Source organism: Eleutherodactylus coqui, chromosome 11 (genome assembly GCF_035609145.1).
Source record: "Eleutherodactylus coqui strain aEleCoq1 chromosome 11, aEleCoq1.hap1, whole genome shotgun sequence".
NCBI classification, from domain to species: domain Eukaryota; kingdom Metazoa; phylum Chordata; class Amphibia; order Anura; family Eleutherodactylidae; genus Eleutherodactylus; species Eleutherodactylus coqui.
This window is the reverse complement of record NC_089847.1, coordinates 67,875,697-67,903,558: the sequence shown is the minus strand read 5'-3', so window position 1 is coordinate 67,903,558 and position 27,862 is coordinate 67,875,697. Positions and strand designations below refer to the sequence as shown.

At 48.4% G+C, this 27,862-nt stretch overlaps 1 protein-coding gene and 1 long non-coding RNA gene across 3 annotated transcripts in view; one reads left to right on the top strand and one right to left on the bottom strand.

Moving 5' to 3' along the window:
* The window catches only part of PC (pyruvate carboxylase), a 916,513-nt gene that overhangs the window by 582,931 nt on the left and 305,720 nt on the right, over positions 1–27,862 (top strand). For both annotated transcript variants that reach the window (XM_066582494.1, XM_066582495.1), the window contains exon 9: positions 27,166–27,348. In XM_066582494.1, the coding sequence (XP_066438591.1) occupies positions 27,166–27,348 (183 nt within the window). The remainder of the gene's footprint in view (positions 1–27,165; positions 27,349–27,862) is intronic.
* LOC136581857 (uncharacterized) lies at positions 8–27,387 on the bottom strand. The gene is made up of 3 exons (XR_010787090.1): positions 27,143–27,387; positions 10,554–10,635; positions 8–1,024 (listed from the first exon to the last, which is right to left on the bottom strand). It is a non-coding gene; the product is annotated as an uncharacterized lncRNA (long non-coding RNA).

Below are 27,862 nucleotides of genomic sequence, written 5' to 3'. Positions count from 1 at the left end.
TCCCAGACCAAAAAAACGGACAGCAACGTTTCGGCTATAAGATAGCCTTTGTCAAGCTTATTAAAATGACATACAGACACCATATTTAAATACACTGACACTATTCAGAAAGAACATGCCAAACTACACCCACAAAATATTTGCCTCTTGTTGGAGCGCAGAAATGTCCATCATGGAGTGTAGCCACAGATCATCAAGTCCACCTGCGGAGCATCTGTCACCTGATAGCGCCGGCATCGGAGCGTCATCATACCCAGACCGGCAGCATCCTGCCCCATGTAGTCGCACGAGATGAACAAACCCCGTGCTTGCGCACAGCCGCTGGGACGGCAGGCCATTCTAAAGAGATCCATCATCAGCGGGGGGAGAGCCCCGTCCAGCTCCAACGCGTTACAGAGGGGCGGGGCTTAGGGGCATGCACTACTGATGTCCCACCCCTAGAAAGCACAACACCACTAGATGAAGCCCTGTGTGTCACAGGGGGGCAGGGCTTGGGGGTGTGCACTACAAGCGCCCCACCTCTAGGAAGCACAACCCTAATGAGTAAAGCCCTGTATGTAACGCCAACACATCACTGAGAACATGTCTCGGCAGCAGGGCAGAACATGTGTGGGGGTGTTTATGAATAAAGCAAAACCTATGTGGTCTACTTAGTGCAAACACCACCAATGTGCTATCCCACAGCGGGAGATATGATCTGCCTGGCAGCCGGCGCATGAAAGAGCCGGGGCCGTCGGGCGCGGGTGAGTACGCGCTCGTCTCTGCAGGTGCTCGGGTCGGGTCTCGCGGCAAGAATTCTCGCCGCCGGATCTGACCCGCTCGTCTGCAGACAGCCTATGTCAGTAAGAGAAAACAGCAAAGTAATAATCAAAAATAGTATCACAGTAGCACTGACCCATGCATAGGGTGAGAAAGGAGGAAAGGGAAGAAAAAGGTCTCCCCAACAACAGCGGGTGGGGGGTGAAGGTCAAAACACAGCATGAGGATAATCCGCAGCGACACACCAAAATCCGACAGTCTGCATCTACAGAGGGCAACACAAACAGAACGAAAAAAATTAGAGGAAAAAATATGAAACAAAACACATGATCAGGCGTATGAAACGTGAAAATGCCAACACTCAAGTACTACAGAACAAAACCCAAAATTGCATAAAACATTACATAACGACCAAAGAAAGAAAAGGATGACAAGTGAAAAAATTAAAAATTAAAAAAAGGGAGTAGCATTGTACTCCAAATTCATGCCACCAGGCTGGAGCATGCCCAGTCTGAAAATCCATTGTAACTCAAGGAATTTAAGTTTCCTTTCCCTGTCACCTCCGCGTGCTGACCTTGATACCCCATCAATTACGCGATAGCGTAACTGACAAACTGAGTGACCTGCGGCGACAAAATGTTTCGCCACAGGTACACTCAGGTCCTTAGTCCTAATGGTTGACTTGTGTTTGGAAATACGAGACTTGACATCCGTGGTGGTCTCCCCTATGTACATGAGGCCGCAAGGGCATACAATCATGTTAATCACATAGGAAGACAAGCATGAGTACCTACCACGGATGTCAAATCTCTGGCCTGTCCTGGGATGATGGTAGCAATCACCACGGATTAAGTTGCTGCAACTGACGCAGCTGAGACATGGGAAACAACCCCGTTTACCATTAGAAGCAGATGAGTGCATAGCCCCATGATTGTTGAAGGTGCTATCCGTGGTCATTACCATATCCCTGATGTTCGGACCTCGTCTATAGCTCATTAGTGAAGGGTGTTGGAAATGTTCGATCTCAGGATAACACTTGGATAAAAGAGGCCAGTAGAGATGAGCGAACGTGTTCTTCCGAGCTTGATATTCGTGCGAATATTAGGGTGTTCGGGATGTTCGTTATTCGTAACGAACACCATGCGGTGTTCGGGTTACTTTCACTTCCTTCCCTGAGACGTTAGCGCGCTTTTCTGGCCAATTGAAAGACAGGGAAGGCATTACAACTTCCCCCTGTGACGTTCAAGCCCTATACCACCCCCCTGCAGTGAGTGGCTGGGAAGATCAGGTGTCCGCCGAATATAAAAGTCGGCCCCTCCCGCGGCTCGCCTCAGATGCCGTGTGAGTTAGATGAGGGACAGTGCTGTTTGTACCGGAGCTGCTGTAGGGAAAGAATTGGTAGTTAGTGTAGGCTTCAAGACCCCCCAAAGGTCCTTATTAGGGCCACTGATAGCTGTGTGTTGGCTGCTGTTAGCAGTGGCAATTTTTTTTTTCTCAAAATCGCCTCTGCAGAGCGTTGCACCCGGCATTAGGGACAGAAGTGCTGCATAGGCAGGGAGAGTGTTAGGAGTGAGTGTAGCCTTCAAGAACCTCAACGGTCCTTTCTAGGGCCATATTTAACCGTGTGCAGTACTGTCCAGGCTGCTGTTAGCTGTGCTGCATTTTTTTTTACTTCTCAAAATCGCCTCTGCAGAGCATTGCACCCTCCATTGATACTGCAGGGAAAGAATTGTGTAGGCAGGGCCACAACACAGTTATTATTCATTGAATATACGCAGTGCTGCCTTTTGGTGCAAAAAAACGGAAAATAATTCTATTTGTCCTGCCTCTGTCCGTCCTAAGGGCGGTGGACACGTGTCGGCTGCGTGTGCAACCTTTAAAAATCAGACGCACCCAGCTACGGTTTACTGCTGGCTTCGCCATTTGCTTTCCTTAATTGGGAAAAAAAATACCTGCTCTGCCACAGTTAATAACTCTGCTACCCTCACGTTCTGTGACACATTAGCAGGAAAACAGCACAGTTATTAAATTTCTCATGTTCATTGAATATACGCAGTGCTGCCTTTTGGTGCAAAAAAGCGGAAAATAATTCTATTTGTCCTGCCTCTGTCCGTCCTAAGGGCGGTGGACACGTGTCGGCTGCGTGTGCAACCTTTAAAAATCAGACGCACCCAGCTACGGTTTACTGCTGGCTTCGCCATTTGCTTTCCTTAATTGGGAAAAAAAATACCTGCTCTGCCACAGTTAATAACTCTGCTACCCTCACGTTCTGTGACACATTAGCAGGAAAACAGCACAGTTATTAAACTTCTCATGTTCATTGAATATACGCAGTGCTGCCTTTTGGTGCAAAAAAACGGAAAATAATTCTATTTGTCCTGCCTCTGTCCGTCCTAAGGGCGGTGGACACGTGTCGGCTGCGTGTGCAACCTTTAAAAATCAGACGCACCCAGCTACGGTTTACTGCTGGCTTCGCCATTTGCTTTCCTTAATTGGGAAAAAAAATACCTGCTCTGCCACAGTTAATAACTCTGCTACCCTCACGTTCTGTGACACATTAGCAGGAAAACAGCACAGTTATTAAACTTCTCATGTTCATTGAATATACGCAGTGCTGCCTTTTGGTGCAAAAAAACGGAAAATAATTCTATTTGTCCTGCCTCTGTCCGTCCTAAGGGCGGTGGACACGTGTCGGCTGCGTGTGCAACCTTTAAAAATCAGACGCACCCAGCTACGGTTTACTGCTGGCTTCGCCATTTGCTTTCCTTAATTGGGAAAAAAAATACCTGCTCTGCCACAGTTAATAACTCTGCTACCCTCACGTTCTGTGACACATTAGCAGGAAAACAGCACAGTTATTAAACTTAGATTATACATTCACTAGAGGCAGTGGGGCCTTTCGTTTTCAAAAAAGGGAAAAAATTATATTTGGCCTGCAGTCTTGCGCCAATTTATTAGCTGCCTGTGAAATCAAATCACTGGTAATACAGCATGCTGAGGGGTAGGGTAGGCCTAGAGGACGTGGACGCGGCCGAGGACGCGGAGGGCCAAGTCAGGGTGTGGGCACAGGCCGAGCTCCTGATCCAGGTGTGTCGCAGCCGACTGCTGCGCGATTAGGAGAGAGGCACGTTTCTGGCGTCCCCACATTCATCGCCCAATTAATGGGTCCACGCGGGAGACAGTTATTAGAAAATGAGCAGTGTGAGCAGGTCCTGTCCTGGATGGCAGAAAGTGCTTCGAGCAACCTATCGTCAACCCGCAGTTCTGCGCCGTCCACTGCTGCAAATCTGAATCCTCTGTCTGCTGCTCCTCCTTCCTCCCAGCCTCCTCACTCCACTACAATGACACCTGCTCAGGAGCGGGAACACTCCCAGGAACTGTTCTCGGGCCCCTGCTTAGATTGGGCAGCAGCGGTTCCTCTCCCACCAGAGGAGTTTATCGTCACTGATGCCCAACCATTCGAAAGTTCCCGGGGTCCGGGGGAAGAGGCTGGGGACTTCCGCCAACTGTCTCAACAACTTTCTGTGGGTGAGGAGGACGATGACGATCAGACACAGTTGTCTTGCAGTGAGGTAGTAGTAAGGGCAGTAAGTCCGAGGGAGCAGCGCACAGAGGATTCGGAGGAAGAGCAGCAGGACGATGAGGTGACTGACCCCACCTGGTGTGCAACGCTTACTCAGGAGGACAGGTCTTCAGAGGGGGAGTCAAGGGCATCAGCAGGGCAGGTTGCAAGAGGCAGTGCGGTGGCCAGGGGTAGAGGCAGGGCCAGACCGAATAATCCACCAACTGTTTCCCAAAGCGCCCCCTCGCGCCATGCCACCCTGCAGAGGCCGAGGTGCTCTAAGGTCTGGCAGTTTTTCACAGAGACGCCTGACGACCGACGAACAGTGGTGTGCAACCTTTGTCGCGCAAAGCTCAGCCGGGGAGCCAACACCAACAGCCTCACCACCACCAGCATGCGCAGACATATGATGGCCAAGCACCCCACAAGGTGGGACGAAGGCCGTTCAGCGCCTCCGGTTTGCACCCCTGCCTCTCCCCCTGTGCCCCAACCTGCCACTGAGATGCAACCCCCCTCTCAGGACACAGGCACTACCGTCTCCTGGCCTGCACCCACACCCTCACCTCCACTGTCCTCGGCCCCATCCAGCAGTGTAGTTCAGCGCACCGTCCAGCGGTCGCTTGCGCAAATGTTGGAGCGCAAGCGCAAGTACGCCGCCACGCACCCGCACGCTCAAACGTTAACCGTCCGCATAGCAAAATTCATCAGCCTTGAGATGCTGCCGTATAGGGTTGTGGAAACGGAGTCCTTCAAAAGTATCATGGAGGCGGCGGCCCCGCGCTACTCAGTTCCCAGTCGCCACTACTTTTCCCGATGTGCCGTCCCAGCCCTGCACGACCACGTCTCCCGCAACATTGTACGCGCCCTCACCAACGCGGTTACTGCCACGGTCCACTTAACTACGGACACGTGGACAAGCACAGGCGGGCAGGGCCACTACATCTCCCTGACGGCACATTGGGTGAATTTAGTGGAGGCTGGGACAGAGTCAGAGCCCGGGACCGCTCACGTCCTACCCACCCCCAGAATTGCGGGCCCCAGCTCGGTGGTGGTATCTGCGGCGGTGTATGCTTCCTCCACTAAACAACCCTCCTCCTCCTCCTCTGTCTCGCAATCAAGATGTGTTAGCAGCAGCATGTCGCCAGCAGTCGGTGTCGCGCGGTGTGGCAGCACAGCGGTGGGCAAGCGTCAGCAGGCCGTGCTGAAACTACTCAGCTTAGGCGATAAGAGGCACACGGCCCACGAACTGCTGCAGGGTCTGACACAGCAGACCGACCGCTGGCTTGCGCCGCTGAGCCTCCAACCGGGCATGGTCGTGTGTGACAACGGCCGTAACCTGGTGGCGGCTCTGCAGCTCGGCAGCCTCACGCACGTGCCATGCCTGGCCCACGTCTTTAATTTGGTGGTTCAGCGCTTTCTGAAAAGCTACCCACGCTTGTCAGACCTGCTCGTAAAGGCGCGCCGGCTCTGCGCACATTTCCGCAAGTCCCACACGGACGCTGCCACCCTGCGCACCCTGCAACATCACTTTAAGCTGCCAGTGCACCGACTGCTGTGCGACGTGCCCACACGGTGGAACTCTACGCTCCACATGTTGGCCAGGCTCTATGAACAGCGTAGAGCTATAGTCGAATACCAACTCCAACATGGGCGGCGCAGTGGGAGTCAGCCTCCTCAATTCCTTTCAGAAGAGTGGGCCTGGTTGGCAGACATCTGCCATGTCCTTGGTAATTTTGAGGAGTCTACCCAGGTGGTGAGCGGCGATGCTACAATCATTAGCGTCACCATTCCTCTGCTATGCATCTTGAGAAATTCCCTGCAAACCATAAAGGCAGCTGCTTTGCGCTCGGAAACGGGGGCGGGGGAAGACAGTATGCCGCTGGATAGTCAGGGCACCCTCCTGTCTATTTCTCAGCGCGTACAGGAGGAGGAGGAGGAGCATGAGGAGGATGAGGAGGAGGGGGAAGAGACAGCTTGGCCCGCTGCTGACTGTACACCGGCTGATTGCCTGTCATCCTTTCAGCGTGTATGGCCTGAGGAGGAGGAGGAGGAGGAGGAGGAGGATCCTGAAAGTGATCTTCCTAGTGAAGACAGCCATGTGTTGCGTACAGGTACCCTGGCACACATGGCTGACTTCATGTTAGGATGCCTTTCTCGTGACCCTCGCGTTGCACGCATTCTGGCAACGACGGATTACTGGGTGTACACACTGCTCGATCCACGGTATAAGGAGAACCTGCCCACTCTGATTCCCGAAGAGGAAAGGGGTTCGAGAGTGTTGCTATACCACAGGACCCTTGCGGACAAGCTGATGGTAAAATTCCCAGCCGACAGCGCTAGTGGCAGAAGGCGCAGTACCGAGGGCAAGGTAGCAGGGGATGTGCGTAGATCGAGCAGCATGTACATCCCAGGCAGTGCAACAGTCTTTAAGGGCCTGGCCAGCTTTATGGCTCCCCAGCAAGACTGTGTCACCGCTCCCCAGTCACGGCTGAGTCGGCGGGAGCACTGTAAAAGGATGGTGAGGGAGTACGTAGCGGATCGCATGACCATCCTCGGTGACGCCTCTGCCCCCTACAACTACTGGGTGTCGAAGCTGGACACGTGGCCTGAACTAGCGCTGTATGCCCTGGAGGTGCTTGCTTGTCCTGCGGCTAGCGTCTTGTCGGAGAGGGTGTTTAGTGCGGCTGGGGGAATCATCACAGATAAGCGTAGCCACTTGTCAACCGACAGTGCCGACAGGCTAACACTCATCAAGATGAACAAAGCCTGGATTTCCCCAGACTTCTGTTCTCCACCAGCGGACAGCAGCGATACGTAAGCAATACGTAGGCTGCACCCGCGGATGGAAGCTACGTTCTCTCTCACCATCCAAAACGGGGACATTTCTGCTTCATCAATCTGTGTCTAATATTCCTCCTCCTCCTCCTCCTGCTCCTACTCCTGAAACCTCACGTAATCACGCTGAACGGGCAATTTTTCTTAGGGCCACAAGGCTCACTCAAATAATTTTTCTGAACAATTTTTATAAGTTTCAATGCGCTTAAAAGCGTTGGAACTTTAACTTGAACCAATTTTTCGTTACACTGGGCTGCCTCCAGGCCTAGTTACCACTTAAGCCACATTAACCAAAGCGATTCACCTGCCATCTTGGTTGGGCATGGCCAATTTTTACTGAGGTACATTAGTACTGTTGGTACACCAAATTTTTGGGGCCCTCACCTACAGTGTAATCATAGCAATTTGTATGTTCTTCGCCTGCACTCATGGTACAGAAAGGTGTGTGGGGTTGGCCTACACTTTAGCTACATAAATGTAACTTGGGCCTTGGCTATACTAAGGCTACTGAAATGGAACTAAGACTGCGCTCCCGCTATACTGCTGCTTCGGAATTGTTACTGGGGCCTGTCTTGAGTGCTACTATTGCTGACATGGAACGAAGACTGCGCTCCTCCTATAATGCTGCTAGTGATATGTTAGTGGGGCCTGTCCTAATGCTACGGCTGAAATGTTACGAATTCTGGCCTCTGCCTATACCGCTGCTAATGGTATGTCTCTGGGGTGTGGAAACAGAGGCTTCCCAAAGACATGATGGCGGCGAGGCCATTTCCCACCAACGCGGTTACTGTAAAGGTGCATATAACCACGGACACGTGGAGAGGACACGTAGTGCCTCAAAAACATCCCCCTCCTCCTCCAACAGGGAAAACATTCTTGGCAAATGTCTTTGCATTGGTTCGTCTGGTGGCAGTCCAAGAATTTCACCTTTACCGACACAACGAGAGCACCCACACCATCCCCCCGCCACGGCCCACTTAATCCTGGCCGCATTCCGAAAACCAACAAAATACAACCGTGCTACTAGGTCCGCAGTCACCACCACATTACCACCAACACGGTTACTGTTAAGGTACATATTACCAGTCTGACTGGGGCATGCAGACACCTTGACAGAATGAATAGTGTGTGGCACATAGGTTCCCCATTGCTATGCCCACGTGTGCAGCTCCTGATGGCGGTGGCACAGGATTCTATTTCTCATTGCTTCTGTACAGCATTGTGGGCTATCGCCCCGCCCCTTTTAAAGAGGGCCACTGCCTAGCCATGCCAACCCTCTGCAGTGTGTGCCTGCGGTTCCTCCTCATGGCAGACGCACTTCTAAATAGACATGAGGGTGGCGTGGCATGAGGGCAGCTGAAGGCTGCGCAGGGACACTTTGGTGTGCGCTGTGGGGGGGCGGTTGGTCAGCATGTAACCCAGGAGAAGTGGCAGCGGAGTGTCATCCAGGCAGTGATTGTGCTTTGTTGTAGCTAGTGTGGTGCTTAGCAAAGGTACGCCATGCTAATGAGGGCTTTTCAGAAGTAAAAGTTGTTGGGAGGGGGCCCACTCTTGCCGGTATTGAGGCTTAATAGTGGGACCTGGGAACTTGAGATGCAGCCCAACATGTAGCCCCTCGCCTGCCCTATCCGTTTCTGTGTCATTCCCATCACTTTCTTGAATTGCCCAGATTTTCACACATGAAAACCTTAGCGAGCATCGGCGAAATACAAAAATGCTCTGGTCGCCCATTGACTTCAATGGGGTTCGTTGTTCGAAACGAACCCTCGAACATCGCGGGAAGTTCGTACCGAATAACGAACACCCGAACATTTTGGTGTTCGCTCATCTCTAGAGGCCAGTGCTTCCTGATGACTTTGGAGACCTGGCCACTGATGGGGCAAAAGGTGGACACAAATGGTAGGCATTCCAGATCTGAGTCGACCTTATTCTTAGAGGATAGATCGCGTGGGGTTGATGCTATCTTAGAAGAGAGCTCCCTTAGAAGGGGCGCCGGATAGCCTCTATCCAGGAATTTGGAACACATGCGTTCCACTTGACTATCAAACCGGGGCCCCTTGGTGATCCGTCGCACCCTGAGTAATTGACTCCAAGGGAGCGAGCAGAGCATCCGAGGGGGATGGAAACTCTGGAAGTCAAGAAGATTGTTCCTGTCTGTGGGTTTCACAAACAGATCTGTTATGATCCGGTTGTCAAAGATGGAGATTGAAACATCTAAGAACTGTATCTCGCAAGGTGAGTAGGAGATGGTAAATTTCAGTTCAGGAGTAATTGAATTAATTTGTTGATGGAATTGAAGGAGTTCCTGTTCGCTGCCACGCCATATTAGGAAAATGTCATCAATGTACCTCCGCCAGACCTGGACCGAAGTCCAGGCCGGGGAGGTACAGATGTGTGTGTCCTCGATCATATTCATAAAAAGGCCGGCATATGTGGGAGCCTCGTTGGTCCCCATTGCCGTTCCGTGTTTCTGTTTGTAGAAGACCCCGTTGAAGAGAAAAACGTTTTTAGTGAGGACATCCTGCAATAACGCAAGCAGAAATTCCATACATCGTGTAGACAGTTCCGAGGCGCACAGGGAATCCCTCACAACCTGGAGGCCTTTGTGGTGATCGATGATGGTATATAGTGATACCATGTCAAGAGTGACCAACAGGCTGTGGGGGTCCCACGTCACATGACTGATTGTTTGAAGGAAGTTAGTAGTATCACGTAGGTAAGACTTGGCTCTAGTGACATAGTCCCTGAGGATGCGGTCAAGGAACCTAGAGATGTTATTAAATAACGATCCCCTACCCAAGATAATGGGTCATCCCGGGGGTTCCATCAGGTTCTTGTGAACCTTTGGGAAAGAATAACTAATTGGTACAATAGGGAATTTATGATATAAGAAATCACGTAGCTTCCCATCAATGATGCCCAACTGGACAGCCTCCTCCAGGAACATGTTAAGGTCTCTCTGAAATTGTGGTGTAGGGTCATATGTGAGAGGTTCGTAGGTGTTGTGATCAGACAGTTGAGACACAAGATCTGCTGTATACTTAGCTGTGTCCATAATGATCACAGCACCACCCTTGTCTGATGGTCAGTTCGGGGTCCTCCCTCAATGATTTGAGGGCTGCCCTTTCTGCTAGGGGTAAATTGTATCTCATCTGCCTCCTACGGTTAGATCTCTGTAATTTCTGTAGATCACCTCTCACTAGCTTCTCAAAGGTATCAATTGCGGAGAAGGGACCTGGTGGAGTATAGCTACTCTTGCCATGAAGTCCAACTCCCACCGAAGTGAACCCTACACGGGGGTTGGACTGCGTGGCAATCTGTGAGCTACCCGATGTCAATCTAGAAACTTCACCTGACACAGATGCATTAGAAAAATGTACTTTCAAGTTAATCTTACGTGCAAACCTCCTACAATCAAGATCTAAGGTGAACCAATCGATCCGCGGAACCGGGCAGAAGGAAAGTCCTTTGGACAGAGCCTGTAAATGAACAGAAGACAAACTACTAGAAGAAATGTTGGTTACAAGAGAGTCATTACTTGTTACTGGTGACACACAGGGTTTCATCTAGTGGTGTTGGGCTTTCTAGGGGTGGGATGTCGGTAGTGCACGCTCCTAAGCCCCGCCCCTCTGTAACGCGTCGGGGCTCTCCCCCCGCTGATGATGGATCTCTTTAGAATGGCCTACCGTCCCGGCGGCTGTGCGCAGGCGCGGGGTTTGTTCATTTCGCACGACTACATGGGGCAGGATGTTGCCGGTCTGGGTATGATGACGCTCCGATGACGGCGCTATCAGGTGACAGGTGCTCCGCAGGTGGACTTGATGATCCGTGGCTACACTCCATGATGGACATTTCTGCGCTCCAACCAGAGGCAAGTATTTTGTGGGTGTAGTTTGCATGTTCTTTCTGATTGGTGTCAGTTATTTAAATATGGTGTCTGTATGTCCTTTTAATAAGCTTGACAAAGGCTATCTTATAGCTGAAATGTTGCTGTCCATTTTTTTGGTCTGGGATATTTAATAAAGGTACGCCTTTTTTCTACTTTTCTTCTCTGTGGTACATCTTATCGAATTCATCAAGGAGTATACTGCATATTTTGACCCCACAGTTTTTGAATCAATTTAAGCAAAGCAGAAGGAAAAAAATACTATTTAAATTTTTTTGCAATTGTTATTTTAAAAACAGGTTTTTTTTTGTACAGCAAACATATGAGTGAAGCCTTGCACCCCAAAATGGATACCCCTGTTTGTCCTGTGTTCAGAAACATACCCATTGTGGCCCTTACCTGCTTACTGGACACATTGCTAGGCCTATAATGGAGAAAACACCCTTTGGCTTTCAGTGTGCAACTAAATAAATGCGATCGGTGAGGGGAAATGAAACTTCTTACCAGAAGCCTCTGCATTTGAACTCCAAACCTTCCCCAGTTTCTGCACATGTGCCTGCCGGTAAACTGATGGACACATGCGCAGGAGTCGGGGAGGACCTGGGAAATTTAAAATATCCTAGCTACCAAAGGTAGCCAGAGGCCTCGTTAAGCGGTCACGTAATCTCCATGATCAAATTGTATAAAAAGGTAGTGATCTACCTTACACCAGTCTCACATGACTGGATAGGAATTGTGGATTCTGCATGCATTTGATCCAGGGTGATAAATGTTATTTTTCACATGCTTAATAATATATATATTTTTTTTAAATGTGGAGCCATAACACTCCGTAAACACCTAGATAAATGGGCTAAGGGGTCTAGATTTCACAATTGGCTCACTTGTTGTGGGCCTTCTATTGTTTTGGCACCTGATGGCGCTACAATTGGGCCTGCAATTTATTCAGTTGTTCCCCGAAAGTCACAAGTGCCTGTGTGTGTGTGTATATATATATATATATGTGTATATATATATATATATATATGTGTGTGTGTGTGTATATACTATATGTGTGTGTGTATATATATATATATATATATATATATAAAATATATGTATGTGTGTGTGTGTGTGTATATGTATATATATATAATATATATATATATATATTGTGGGAGGACAGCTCGGTAGAGTGCGGGTTGGCGGCAGTCAAAGGCGGAAACCAGTGGATAAAGTCCAAGAGCAGGGGTGACCTGCGTTTATTTCAGTCCAGAATAATTAACACAAATGCAGCCTTAGCTTCAGGCACGAAAATAACAGTCCAGCAATAACAATAGGCAGTCCCTGCCTGACCAGGTCACGCTCCGCAGGTACACACACAGCAGGGTTTTCAGCTCTAGCAGGTATCACATGCTGCCAGGGTCCAGCAGCCATCTTGTTCCCCCCTTAGCACCTGTGCTGATTGACCTTGCCCACAACCTGGAGTGGAGGAAGTGGAATGGATGGCCCCACTACCAACCTGACATCCATTTCAAAAAACCAGGCCCAGATACTTTTAAAGAAAAGACCTACAGCAAGTATTTGCTGGAGATTACATTGCACTCCTGGCTTTTCATGTCTCAAACAGCGGGACATGCACTTTCTCCAGCCCTACTAGGCATAATAGCGGAACCTAGGGACGATGTAGCGACCATCCACTATCACGCCCCTCAGTACCTCACTATATATATGGCTGATGAGTGGAAAAATGGCTGCAGATGTATACAACAAATCAACAAATTTGCCTAACAAATAAGATTGGTTAGGAGCTGCAATCATTACCCATAGGCGATATTCTATACCATGCCTTCCTTTAGAAGATCTGACAGATAATCCTAATCCTTATGGATAGACGTAAAGCAATAAATTACTACAGTCAAACCTCTATTTTCATTGTCTTCTAGTTTAGCCGGTTTCTAGTTTCACTAATTTTTGAAGCCAGAATTTTGCCCCTTGTTTCATTGGCGGCCGCCGGGCCACATGATTTCCTGCTCAGCGTCTCCTCCTCTTGATGCTGAAACACTTCGCATCCTTCTCCAGTGTCGCTGTGGGCGCTAGTAAAACAGTACTGTAGTTTAATGTGAGTGGCCGTATTTACCCAGAAAACACAGTGATAACTTAGGACAGATAACACAGTGATGTCACCTGCAGTTCTAAGTAACACCACAGATAAAACACAGTGATAACCCTGAGGACAGATAATGATGCCACTTGCAGTCCTTTGTAACAGCAAAGAGCACACAGTGATAACGCTAAACACAGATGATGTAGTAGATGTAACCTGCAGTCCTATGTAATAACACAGATAAAATACAGTAACATGTTCAATAACATGTTAAATATTAATTTATTATTTACAGTAGTTTATATTCATGTAGTATTGTTTTTAATATTAAAAAAACTATTCTCTATTAAATGTGGTTTGGTGTGTTTTTTGGAATGTCTAGAACAAATTATTTGGATTTACATTGATTCCTATGGAAATAATTGCCTCCAGTTTCATTGGTTTCACGTTTGGCCAATTGCTTTCAGACAGATTACCAGTGAAACTAGAGGTTTGACTGTATTTGGTTTGTTAAAGGGGTTTTCCAGGCACAAATACTATTTATGATCTAGTCTCAGCTAGGGTCTGCTGTTGGGAATCGGGCCAATCAGTGCCGGACACTATACAGGCGTTGAAGCAGCTAGTTCCTCTCCGATCCTGTGTGTAGTGGAACTGACAGTCTTAGTGATTGGCTGGGTTCCTTCATGTCAGACCCCAGCTGATAAACTTTTGATCACCTATCTTGAGTATACATCAACAATGTTTGTGCCTGAAAAAACCCCATTAATGTCTGCAGAGTCCCGTAAATATCTCATTTAGTATATTCCATTTTAACCCTTTCCAATTCACTGTCAGACGTCCAAAGACATTCTGATTGAAGGCTGTACAGCTCCGACGTCGGATGACGTCCGGCAGGGTATTCTTACTGTATATTACTGGCCGCTCTGTTGTCAGGGGCCTCTCCAGCATATCCCATACTGCAGTACTGGCTCTAGCCAGCAGATGGCGCCATTGTATAATGGCAAAAAGAGAAAGCCTACTAGGAAACCCTGAGTCCAAAATTGGATTGCAAAGAGTTAAATGTTGGTGTTTTTGGAACATTGTGATTTGACATATTATTAAAGTAAGTTTTTAAAGATTTCAGATTTATCATGCACATCTTTTGTAACAGGAATGAATAAAAAGTATATTGAGCTTACTATAAGTGGGAATATAGAAGTATCAAACTATTTTTGATGCTGTTTTAAGAAATTGCTATGGTTACTGATAAGATTTGCATACACAAATGCTCCATATTCAAAGTGTGTGCATGGACAGCATTATATCACATACCTTATGTATACTCATCAATTTGGTCGTCATTATCAAACCCCTTCAGAAGCCTGGTGCCCGTTTATAAGACTGCAAGCTAAAAAAAAGTTAGACATATAAAAAAAAAAAAGGATCTGCGTGGTTAATCTGCTATTGGCCATTCTCCTTCTTTAGTTCACGCTTTACTTAGCTATGCAGTTCCCTCTTGTCATTGTTCTCCAGTCTTAACAATGCTTGAGAGTCCTTAGCTGTAGGATCCATAAATTGTGTTTTAAAAGTATATGACTTTGACAAACTGCTTTTAGGTCTGTATAACCTTGTGCAGAAAAAATCTACTTCTGTTCTGTAAAATAACATCTTTGTTTTTGAAATTGCCTGAACATATCTATCTTGCATTTAAGTGGACAGGTAGTATTGGCCGCTCCGTTTATCTCCAGTATATATCCACATTTCCCCATTAATATATTGCTTATGTAGTAATTCTCAAATACAGTGGACCATGAAAAAATTGCATCACCACAAAAAAACAGACAGGACCTTGTGCCAAACACCCTTTGCAGCCAATCAGGTTCATGGGGCATTACCCCCCTGTCAATCTTGGCTCCACCAGGAATTCCTGGTGGTGTGAAGATACAATAATACAGCCAAGCGCTCCCAGCGGAGGATGCGGGGTGTCCCCGCTTGCCTTCTGCATCCAACTGTTCCCCGCTCCGAGCGCCCGGCTGTTATACAGCCGAGCGCAGCATGCAGAAGACTAGAGATGAGCGAACGTACTCGTCCAACCTTGATGCTCGTTCGAGTATTAGCGTGTTCGAGATGCTCATTACTAGAGGCGAGCATCATGCGATGTTTGAGTTACTTTCACTTTCATCTCTGAGACGTTAGCGCGCTTTTATGGCCAATAGAAAGACAGGGAAGGCATTACAACTTCCTCCTGTGATGTTCCAGCCCTATACCACCCCCCTGCAGTCAGTGGCTGGCGAGATCAGGTGTCACCCGAGTATATAAATCGGCCCCTCCCGCGGCTCGCCACAGATGCATTCTGACATAGCTCAGAGAAAGTGCTGCTGATGCTGGAGCTGCTATAGGGAGAGTGTTAGGAGTGATTTTAGGCTTCAAGAACCCCAACGGTCCTTCTTAGGGCCACATCTGACCGTGTGCAGTACTGTGGAGGCTGCTTTTTGCAGTGTTGCACTTTTTTTTTTTTTTTGTATATCGGACGTGCAGAGCATTGCATCCTCAGTCTGCAGTAATTTTACATAGTATAGGGCCAGTAGTGCTGAGGCAGGGACAGTAAAAAACATGAAAGACATATACTGTCTATATAGGCAGTGGGCTTTTCCCAAAAAATTTGGGACAAAAAAATCTATCTGGGCTGCCTGTGGACGTCCTGACTGTACTGCGTCTCTGCTGGGGGTAGTAGTCCTAATTAATACGCAGCCAGCTAAGTGTTACAGCAGGCTTGCGCAAAATTCTTTCCTGGCTCTGCGTTGCCCGTTACATCATTGCTGTCATCCTGTCCAGAGGGAAACAGTCTGCACTGCAGTAATTTTACATAGTATAGGGCCAGTAGTGCTGAGGCAGGTCTTCAGGATAGGTCTTCAGAGGGGGAGGCAAGTGCAGCAGCAGGGCAGGTTGGAAGAGCCAGTGCGGTGGCCAGGGGTAGAGGCAGGGCCAGACCGAATAATCCACCAACTGTTTCCCAAAGCGCCCCCTCGCGCCATGCCACCCTGCAGAGGCCGAGGTGCTCAAAGGTCTGGCAGTTTTTTACTGAGAGTGCAGACGACCGACGAACAGTGGTGTGCAACCTTTGTCGCGCCAAGATCAGTCGGGGAGCCACCACCACCAGCCTCACCACCACCAGCATGCGCAGACATATGATGGCCAAGCACCCCACAAGGTGGGACGAAGGCCGTTCACCGCCTCCGGTTTGCACCACTGCCTCTCCCCCTGTGCCCCAACCTGCCACTGAGATCCAACCCCCCTCTCAGGACACAGGCACTACCGTCTCCTGCCCTGCACCCACATCCTCACCTCCGCTGTCCTCGGCCCCATCCACCAATGTCTCTCAGTGCAGCGTCCAGCCGTCGTTAGCGCAAGTGTTTGAGCGCAAGCGCAGGTACGCCGCCACAGACCCGCACGCTCAAGCGTTAAACGTGCACATAGCCAAATTGATCAGCCTGGAGATGCTGCCGTATAGGCTTGTGGAAAAGGAGGCTTTCAAAAGCATGATGGCAGCGGCGGCCCTGCGCTACTCGGTTCCCAGTCGTCACTACTTTTCCCAATGTGCCGTCCCAGCCCTGCACGACCACGTCTCCCGCAACATTGTACGCGCTCTCACCAACGCGGTTACTGCCAAGGTCCACTTAACAACGGACACGTGGACAAGCACAGGCGGGCAGGGCCACTATATCTCCCTGACGGCACATTGGGTGAATTTAGTGGAGGCTGGGACAGAGTCAGAGCCTGGGACCGCTCACGTCCTACCCACCCCCAGAATTGCGGGCCCCAGCTCGGTGGTGGTATCTGCGGCGGTGTATGCTTCCTCCACTAAACCACCCTCCTCCTCCTACGCAACCTCTGTCTCGCAATCAAGATGTGTCAGCAGCAGCATGTCGCCAGCAGTCGGTGTCGCGTGGTGTGGCAGCACAGCGGTGGGCAACCGTCAGCAGGCCGTGCTGAAACTACTCAGCTTAGGAGAGAAGAGGCACACAGCCCACGAACTGCTGCAGGGTCTGACAGAGCAGACCGACCGCTGGCTTGCGCCGCTGAGCCTCCAACCGGGCATGGTCGTATGTGACAACGGCCGTAACCTCGTGGCAGCTCTGCAGCTTGGCAGCCTCACACACGTGCCATGCCTGGCCCACGTCTTTAATTTGGTGGTTCAGCGCTTTCTGAAAAGCTACCCACGCTTGTTAGACCTGCTCGGAAAGGTGCGCCGGCTCTGCGCACATTTCCGCAAGTCCCACACGGACGCTGCCACCCTGCGCACCCTGCAACATCGGTTTCATCTGCCAGTGCACCAACTGCTGTGCGACGTGCCCACAAGGTGGAACTCTACACTCCACATGTTGGCCAGGCTCTATGAGCAGCGTAGAGCTATAGTGGAATACCAACTCCAACATGGGCGGCGCAGTGGGAGTCAGCCTCCTCAGTTCTTTACAGAAGAGTGGGCCTGGTTGGCAGACATCTGCCAGGTCCTTGGAAACTTTGAGGAGTCTACCCAGATGGTGAGCGGCGATGCTGCAATCATTAGCGTCACCATTCCTCTGCTATGCCTCTTGAAAAGTTCCCTGCAAAGTATAAAGGCAGACGCTTTGCGCTCGGAAACAGAGGCGGGGGAAGACAGTATGTCGCTGGATAGTTAGAGCACCCTCATGTCTATATCTCAGCGCGTTGAGGAGGAGGAGGAGGAGGAGCCTGAGGAGGATGAGGAGGAGGGGGAAGAGACAGCTTGGCCCACTGCTAAGGGTACCCATGCTGCTTTCCTGTCATCCTTTCAGCGTGTATGGCCTGAGGAGGAGGAGGAGGAGGAGGAGGATCCTGAAAGTGATCTTCCTAGTGAGGACAGCCATGTGTTGCGTACAGGTACCCTGGCACACATGGCTGACTTCATGTTAGGATGCCTTTCTTGTGACCCTCGCATTACACGCATTCTGGCCACTACGGATTACTGGGTGTACACACTGCTCGACCCACGGTATAAGGAGAATCTTTCCACTCTCATACCCGAAGAGGAAAGGGGTTCGAGAGTGATGCTATACCACAGGACCCTGGCGGACAAGCTGATGGTAAAATTCCCATCCGATAGCGCTAGTGGCAGAAGGCGCAGTTCCGAGGGCCAGGTAGCAGGGAAGGCGCGGAGATCAGGCAGCATGTACAGCACAGGCAGGGGAACACTCTCTAAGGCCTTTGACAGCTTTCTGGCTCCCCAGCAAGACTGTGTCACCGCTCCCCAGTCAAGGCTGAGTCGGCGGGAGCACTGTAAAAGGATGGTGAGGGAGTACGTAGCCGATCGCACGACCGTCCTCCGTGACGCCTCTGCCCCCTACAACTACTGGGTGTCGAAGCTGGACACGTGGCCTGAACTCGCGCTCTATGCCCTGGAGGTGCTTGCTTGTCCTGCGGCTAGCGTCTTGTCAGGGAGGGTGTTTAGTGCGGCTGGGGGAATCATCACGGATAAGCGTACCCGCCTATCAACCGACAGTGCCGACAGGCTTACACTCATAAAGATGAACAAAGCCTGGATTTCCCCAGACTTTTCTTCTCCACCAGCGGACAGCAGCGATACCTAAACAATACGTAGGCTGCACCCGCGGATGGAAGCATCGTTCTCTCTCTATCACCATCAAAAATGGGGACCTTTTAGCTTCATCAATCTGTGTATTATATTCATCCTCCTCCTTCTGCTCCTCCTCCTGAAACCTCACGTAATCACACCGAACGGGCAATTTTTCTTAGGCCCACAAGGCTCAATCATATAACTTTTGTAAACAATGTTTATACGTTTCAATTCTCTATTGAATAAAGCATTGAAACTTGCACCTGAACCAATTTTTATTTTAACTGGGCTGCCTACAGGCCTAGTAACAAAATAAGCCACATTAACCAAAGCGATTAATGGGTTTCACCTGCCCTCTTGAATGGGCATGGGCAATTTTTCTGAAGTACATTTGTACTGTTGGTACACCAATTTTTTTGGGCCCTCGCCTACATTGTAATCCTAGTAATTTTTAGCCCACCTGCATTAAAGCTGACGTTACCTCAGCTGTGCTGGGCACTGCAATGGGATATATTTATGTACCGGTGGTGGGTTCCAGGGAGCCACCCATGCTGTGGGTCCACAGGGACTTCACATTAGGGATTTGTACCTGCCAGTGTCTATGTATTAAAAACCCCGGTCAGACTGGGGCATGCAGTGTGGGCCGAAGCCCACCTTCATTTAACATGACATTACATCAGCGGTGCTGGGCATTGCAATGGGATATATTTATGTACCACCGGTGGGTTCCAGGGAGCCACCCATGCTGTGGGTCCACAGGGAGTTGTAACTGCATGTGTCCACTTCTAAAGAACCCCAGTCTGACTGGGGCATGCAGTGTGGGCCGAAGTCCACCTGCATTAAAGCTGACGTTACCTCAGCTGTGCTGGGCACTGCAATGGGATATATTTATGTACCGCCGGTGGGTTCCAGGGAGCCACCCATGCTGTGTGTCCACAGGGACTTCACATTAGGGATTTGTACCTGCCAGTGTCTATGTATTAAAAACCCCGGTCAGACTGGGGCATGCAGTGTGGGCCAAAGACCACCTGCATTTAACATGATATTACCTCAGCTGTGATGGGCAATGCAAAGGGACATATTTATATACCGCCGGTGGGTTCCAGGGAGCCACCCATGCTGTGGGTGCACACGGAATTCCGATTGTGGAGTTGTACCTGCCTGTGACTATTTATAAAAAACCGCGGTCTGACTGGGGCATGCAGACACCTTGACAGAATGAATAGTGTGTGGCACATAGGTTCCCCATTGCTATGCCCACGTGTGCAGCTCCAGATGGAGGTGGCACAGGATTGGATTTCTCATTGCTTCTGTACAGCATTGTGGGCTATTGCCCCGCCCCTTTTAAAGAGGGTCGCTGCCTAGCCGTGCCAACCCTCTGCAGTGTGTGCCTGCGGTTCCTCCTCATGGCAGACGCACTTATAAATAGACATGAGGGTGGTGTGGCATGAGGGCAGCTGAAGGCTGCGCAGGGACAATTTGGTGTGCGCTGTGGACACTGGGTTGTGCAGGGGGGTGGGTTGGGCAGCATGTAACCCAGGAGAAGTGGCAGCGGAGTGTCATGCAGGCAGTGATTGTGCTTTGTTGGAGGTAGTGTGGTGCTTAGCTAAGGTATGCATTGCTAATGAGGGCTTTTCAGAAGTAAAAATTGTTGGGAGGGGGGGGCCCACTCTTGCCGCTATTGTGGCTTACTAGTGGGACCTGGGAACTTGAGATGCAGCCCAACATGTAGCCCCTCGCCTGCCCTATCCGTTTCTGTGTCGTTCCCATCACTTTCTTGAATTGCCCAGATTTTCACAAATGGAAACCTTAGCGAGCATCGGCGATATACAAAAATGCTCGGGTTGCCCATTGACTTCAAAGGGGTTCGTTATTCGAAACGAACTCTCGAGCATCGCGAAAATTTCGTCCCGAGTAACGAGCACCCGAGCATTTTGGTGCTCGCTCATCTCTGTAGAAGACAAACGGAGTGTCCCCGCTTGTCTTCTGCATCCAGCTGCTGCCTGCTTCGAGCTCCCAGCTGTTATACAGTAAAAAAAAGCTGATTCTACATATGTTTTTGCCAACAGTGCCCCTCTACCATATTTTTGCACCCATTTTAATGTTGCGTCAAATTATGTATATACCACTGAGCAAAGTTCCGGGTCTATACCATCATTCACTGATGCCCCTTTTGGGTACGACAAATGAGGTATCAGTCGATAAGGGGGATGGGGGGGGGGGATTGGGGTGTGTGTGTTTATGTGAAACCCTTCCTTAAAACCCTCAAAGAAAAGTAATCCTTTTTGCTTATCCAGATACCTATTTAGATAAGGGACCATCTTATCTCAGCTTCACTGGTGTCATCCCTTTTTCTACTACCTGCACCACCTTTTCCTTTTTCTTAACGAAAACAAAGGACCATATGATGTACCTCGCACACCGAACATACATGCTTGTGTCTGCATGTTGCTGCAAATCTACACTTCCCATCGTTTAATTGCCAACGCACTCCTGGCTTTTTACTTCCTGTCTCTCCCTCTTGAGCCGGCTGAGCTGGCTCCCCCCCGAAGGGAATGCCTGTACCGTGTCAGGGCCATCACTTTTAGCCATAACCAAATATCTTTATGTTCCCATCTAATACTTGGCCTAACCACTTTTCGCTGATAAAAATGGTTCATAATACTGTAGCCATATCTGCCCACCATATGTACGGTATTCTTCCCCTATCGCATCCAAATAACAAAAAGGCCTGAACAATTCTCTTGCGCCTTCTCTCCAATCACACTAGCCAAAATTGCAAATTCTGCAGAATCAACCACCACCATTCCTTTTCCTCATCCTCCTTTTTTAAGTCCGTTCGTTTTCATTTATGTAAATTACATTTTTCCAACGGCAAAAGCAAAAAAAATCTCCACATACGCATCATGCTAAACTTTTTCTTTGACTTCCTTTTTTAAATGCGCCCCCAAAGGTCCCTCAAAACAAACATAAACGTCCCCTTTTGTCTTATCTAAACGGATCACCACCCCATCCTTTTCAGTTTGAACAGCGACCGTTACCCCTGATGTCCCGAAGCTATTGTCACCCTCTGACTTTCTTGCGTTGTCCCCACAGTACCCACATTACCTGAAATTCCTGAAGCTAACTAAGCTGCCACCTGTGACAGAGCCACCTGACTCCCTACCCCTAAACCTTGCTCGCACCGAGCTAGCAAATCACGCATATTACCCAATAACAACCGTAATTGCCCCTTCAGTTGCCCTCTTACAGCCCCCTATTTTTGCATTGCAATCCACATGACTCGCATTATTAGGATTAGACATGCGACATGAAATTATGCTCACATGACCGAATGGGCGCTGTGATTCGCATACTCTCCCCACCCCCCTATCCCCAGCTATGCTCCACGGATCCTGTAGATCTTTTGTCCTCCTTTTCACCCCCAATGTTGAGTCTTCCACCTGATAACGGAATAGACTTCCTTGTGGAGTTCTTCTACCATCAATGATTTTTCACGGGCCAAACTGCTGCTCTTCCAGCTGCGGCATTAACACCGCCAACCTCATTTGGTTCCTTGTCCCAGCTTCTTTCATCGCATTTCCAGATTGGCTCCACTCCCTGGCGTGCTTGGCCAAGCTCACCATAGACGTCGGTGGATCTTCCTGACGCTGTGACCCTTCGCTGGCTGGCCCTGCTACCCTTGAGCTGACCTTGTACCTTCTGTGCTGTCCCGCTGACACCCCTTCTTTGCTGCCTCCCACTGCCAGGCTGGCTCCTGGGCCAGTACATTACTAGAAAGCCAGACGTTTCTTCTCCCTGACTTCAGGCTCCACAAGCCCCACGAGGAGAGTGAGACCTGCTATGAGCCGTTGCCCAGGATTCCTCATGGACGGCCTAACCCTACCTCGCCTAGCAATGGGAAGAGGGCGAACATCTAGAAGGTCCTTGGAGAGGCTCCTCATCCAGCGCCGGGTCTGAGGCTCTGCCTCTTTGGCTATCAGTCTAGCAGGAGGACAGACCCTGTGCGCATGCCGCGCTCTCACTGCCACGCTCTCACTTTCAGCCAGTGCCACGACCAAGACACCGGACACTTGCTGCAGCCACCCTGGAGGGTGACACTCCACCACTGCCCACAACTGCTGCAGCACCTCCTTAACTGATGCCATCAGGTCCGCAATCAGGACATTACACCAACGGAACACACTCCCCTAGCTACCTGATCCTCCTTTGCTGCTACCTCTCGCTTTTACCTTTTACTATCCCTCACCTCATTAACCTTACACTGCTCTACTTTCTTTGCTTCCCTTTTTTCAAATATGGTGCTCCCGCCTAAAATCCCCCTTTTAAAACCTTCCTATCTAGCCCTCCTTTCTCCACCCTCAGCCAATTAGCACATACTTTACCCCCCACCCCATTTCTGCTCACTACAATAGCTAAGCAATTACTCCTTCAGTGCCTTCTATCTGTTCCCTAGCAACACCGTCATGCAGGGCTTCCCCTCGTGGGTCCCGTGCTATAGAACAGTTTTTTTGCTTATATGTCCTGCGCCATCGCTTATCATGTATACGTGAGCGACTAAAAAGAATAATGGTCTATAGCTCGTGTATATATACACGTCAAAATAGAACATGCATTCTATTTTGCACTCGTGTATTTTGTAATTCTGACATGGTAATGTGAGCATAACTGCATAAAGGCCCATTTACACCAGCTGATGATCGCTAAAAAAAATCGCTAATCGGCAATCGTTTTAGCGATCATCGGCACATCTAAACGTGCGCCCACCATGCGCTTTTCGGGCACTGCTAGCTGATCATTAAATTCAGTCTAACCTAAAAATCGTCATTCACTCTTATCAGCAGTTCTCCACGGGGAGTGCTGATAGCATTGTTTCCCGTGGAGAACAAAGGATCTGAGCACAGATAATAGCCCTTGGGCTAGTAATGGCATTTAGTGAAGGCCTCATTTGCACACTTAATTGGTACTTAAGTAGCTGAGTAGCTACTTAATAGTTTATGCAAAATAATAGCTCAAAGCTGTGACTGAAACTGTCCTTTGAGTGATCTCTGAGTAATCATCTGCTGGTGTAAATGGACCTTTAGGCAATGTAATTTATTGACTGCTCGTTACTGCGTATCACACAGACATACAAAGCTTGCTTAATACGCGATGCATACATACAGTCCTATGAGCCCAACCTAACGCTTTTTCCTAAAACAGTATTTTTCAGGTGAAAAATTGCCTAAGTCCTCATGTCCAGGGCAAAATTGAATTGTGGAATCCGCAGCTCAATAGAAATGCATTGGGCATGCGCAGGTAATTACCTGCAGATGTCATTTTTTCCTGGTGTGCGGAACACCCGCGCTATGCTCCATTTTCTGCAATTTTCCCACACAGACGGTTGCCGCACATATGCGCCATGCATTCTTCTTTTTTTTTTTTAAATGTTCTGCTTTCCCATGGATTTGCGGCAAGGACACAGTGTAAGCTGTGTTTGTGCCGTGGATCGGCCAGCTTCCATTGACTTCAATAAGTAATCCGCTGTGCAGAAGAAAGAAGATCCGGCCTCGACGGAGGAGACCCGCCAGTGTCAGTAAAATGGTGAGTAAAATGTCATTTTTGTCCTTATTGTTTCCTTGCACAGCTGGAATCCACTGTGGCATTCTGAACTGGGAAACCGTGCATGCCCATGGACATGAGGCCTAAGGAAAAACTCTACTTATAGGGGTTGTCCCGCGGCGAAATCCCAATTTTTTTTTTAACTTACCCCCGCATTCTGCCCCGTTAAAATCAATTCCGTTAGTTTTTTTTTTTTTTTAAATCACTTACCTGCATACCCGTTCGCGCAGCATCTTCTTTTCTTCTTTTAAAGATGGCCGCCGATCCTTTCCCAATGATGCACCGCGGTTTTCTCCCATCGTGCACCGTGGGTCTTCTCCCATGGTGCACCGTGGATTGTCTTCTCCTACCTTGCGTTCCACTGCCGATACAGCCACCTAATTGGCTGATCGGCACCACGTGACGGGGCGGAGCTACGATGACGACGCGCATACCAGCTCTCCGGCGCGAGCACACAGCAGAAGACCATATTTAATGCACGATGTATATTACAAAGTGCATTAATATGGCCATACAGAAGTGTATAACCCCACTTGCTTTCGCGGGACAACCCCTTTAAGTCCTAGCCTGGTCTGAACCCTATAGAAAAATTTGGGACTTCACAGTTAGGTTGCTTTTACACAGCTGAGAAAACCACGCAATATTTGTTCGTTGCGAGACACTCAAATCTTGCACAAATATGAAGCCCATTCTTTTGAATTGGGTCATATACATGAGCTCCCCCCCCTCCCCCGCATCACAGTGTGGGAAACAATTGCAGCATATCCTATCTTTGGGCGCTTCCTCGAAACGCCTCACCCATTGTTTTCAATGGGGCCGGGACACACATTGGATTGCTACTTGAAGTTTCCCATTGACAACAACTTCCCAAAAGTGATGGGAGGCATTTTTGAAACAAAAGTGCCTCACATCCTCGGGGACATCGCACTAGCGCGATATTGAGCCAAGTTTCACAGCCTGATATTGTGCTCGCCCGTGTAAAATTTGCGTTGAGCACAAGAAACAATTCACATTAAAGAAATTTCAGGAGGCATTAATTCATATGTGGCAACACACATTAAATCTAGAGTAAATCCACAACTTTGATCTCTCGATGACCTGTCAATGCAATGTCGTCGTAAGGCTACAGGGGGTCTACTAAATGCTAACATCTAGAACCAGCTACTACGGTATATTGCTGTGTAATGTCTAAACTACATGCATTCTGTTACAAAATGTCTTTTATGTTAAAATGATAGCAGAATATACAATTTTGTAAGCATTTGCCATAGGATGGATACATAAGCTGTTGTGTGGAATTTCAGAAAATGCATTATATATTGTTAGCAGAATACTGATATTTAAAACACGATGAGCATTGATTTGTGGGCATATTTATTACATACAGCACCTTTCATAACACTTAAAGGGGTTGTCTCGCGAAAGCAAGTGGGGTTAAGCACTTCTGTATGGCCATATTAATGCACTTTGTAATATACATCGTGCATTAAATATGAGCCATACAGAAGTTATTCACTTACCTGCTCCGTTGCTGACGTCCCCGTCTCCATGGCTCCGTCTAATTTTGGTGTCTTCTTGCTTTTTTAGACGCGCTTGCGCAGATCTATCTTCTCCATTCGGCTCGGCTCGGCATCACCGGCATTTTGGCTCCGCCCCCTTGTACGCGTCATCGCGAAGCTCCACCCCCGTCACATGTGCCGATTCCAGCCTCTGATTGGCTGGAATCGGCACATGTGACGGGGGCGGAGCTTCGCAATGACGTGAACAAGGGGGCGGAGCCACAATGCCGGTGATGCCGAGCCGAGCCAAATGGAGAAGATAGATCTGCGCAAGCGCGTCTAAAAAAGCAAGAAGACACCGAAGTTAGACGGATCCATGGCAACGGGGACGCCAGCAACGGAGCAGGTAAGTGAATAACTTCTGTATGGCTCATATTTAATGCACGATGTATATTACAAAGTGCATTAATATGGCCATACAGAAGTGCTTAACCCCACTTGCTTTCGCGAGACAACCCCTTTAAGCATCATTACATTTCAACTTATGTATAAAAAATCATGTGGTGGTGCAATTTTTTTGTGGTCCATTGTATACTTGTATTACTGAATATGCACTATCTCAGAAATGAAGTCATTTGAAATTTTCCATACTGCCCTGTCCCCATTCTATGTATTGCCAGCTGGCTGACTACCTGAAGGTCTTTATAATATGTTTTTATAGATTTGAAACCTTAATAGGGTAGGACTGCGCTTTATCTCCCTTTCTTTGATTTTACCTATGATTTCCAGTATATTTCACACGAAAGATCTTCAGTTTTTTTGTAACTTTGTTGCTCTGTTTTTTTTCACATCACATACAGGCCAAAGGCATTTTACTTTTCTTTTTTCCTTCAGCACCTTTTACGCCTGTTCCATATCTGTTGCTTTAAAGTTGTCTAGATTAGCAATCCATTGACTGTATTGTGGATGATGATCACTTATTTGGTAATGGTTTAAGTTTGAGATGGGAGAAGAAAATTGACAAAATAGGTGGAAAACCTAGTGCAGCTATTAGAACTTTCAAAACATCATGGTCTAGAATTCAGGAGCAATTATCTCAGTGTTTCCGTCATTTTTAAGCATTTATTTAGTCAAGTTCCTTAAATGATGAGAGGAACAATGACAACACCAAATTGAACAAACCATGGTTTAACAGAAGTGTTGTATGCTAATACAAGAGTGCATGTAAATGTCCCAGAATACTCCAAGAGCATATATGAATGAGATGGTGCTGTTAATAATTTCATTTTACCTGTTATCCTAGATGTTTTTTCATGGACTTATCCTAGATTATATTACTTACCAATATCATTGTTCCTGTTACAGGTGTTCCGGAGTGGTGAAGGAATGGGCATCCGATTAGACAGTGCATCAGCCTTCCAAGGAGCTGTGATATCCCCTCACTATGACTCCCTTCTTGTGAAAGTCATTGCACATGGGAAAGATCAGCAAGTGGCAGCTACCAAAATGAGTAGAGCGCTGGCAGAATTTCGCATACGTGGAGTGAAGGTAGGACAGACTTCATGCCCAGCTCCAATATCATTTTGTTTCTCTTCTTTCGGTTATGACAAGGCTACTAAGTAGGATTGAAACCCAGGGGACTGGCCTGCTGTAGGAAAGCTGTTACATTCAAATGCAGAAAGGTGATAGCTGGATATTTTAAGCAAGGAGGCAGATCAAAAGTCAGCTATGAATCCTGGAGGTCTTTTTAACACAGTCACATTTATATTGGAAGGTCATTTTATAAAAGTGCATTATAGCAGAGTTAGCAGCTCCGTGGCATCGCAGAGCACTTCTTGAAAGTGGCATTATGTATTTTTCATAAAAAAAAGGACATGGCTATCTATAGAATTTATTCTAAGAAACTGTCAGTCTTATGCTCACTTCAGGAATTTGCAGCTATCGTGGTATAGTCTCCCATGTGTCTTCCCTATCCCTGTAGTTACCCCCTCCCCACACCGATTTTTTTAAAAAATATGAAATATTTTTATTTCTACTCCAAATGTCATATATCATCCTTAAT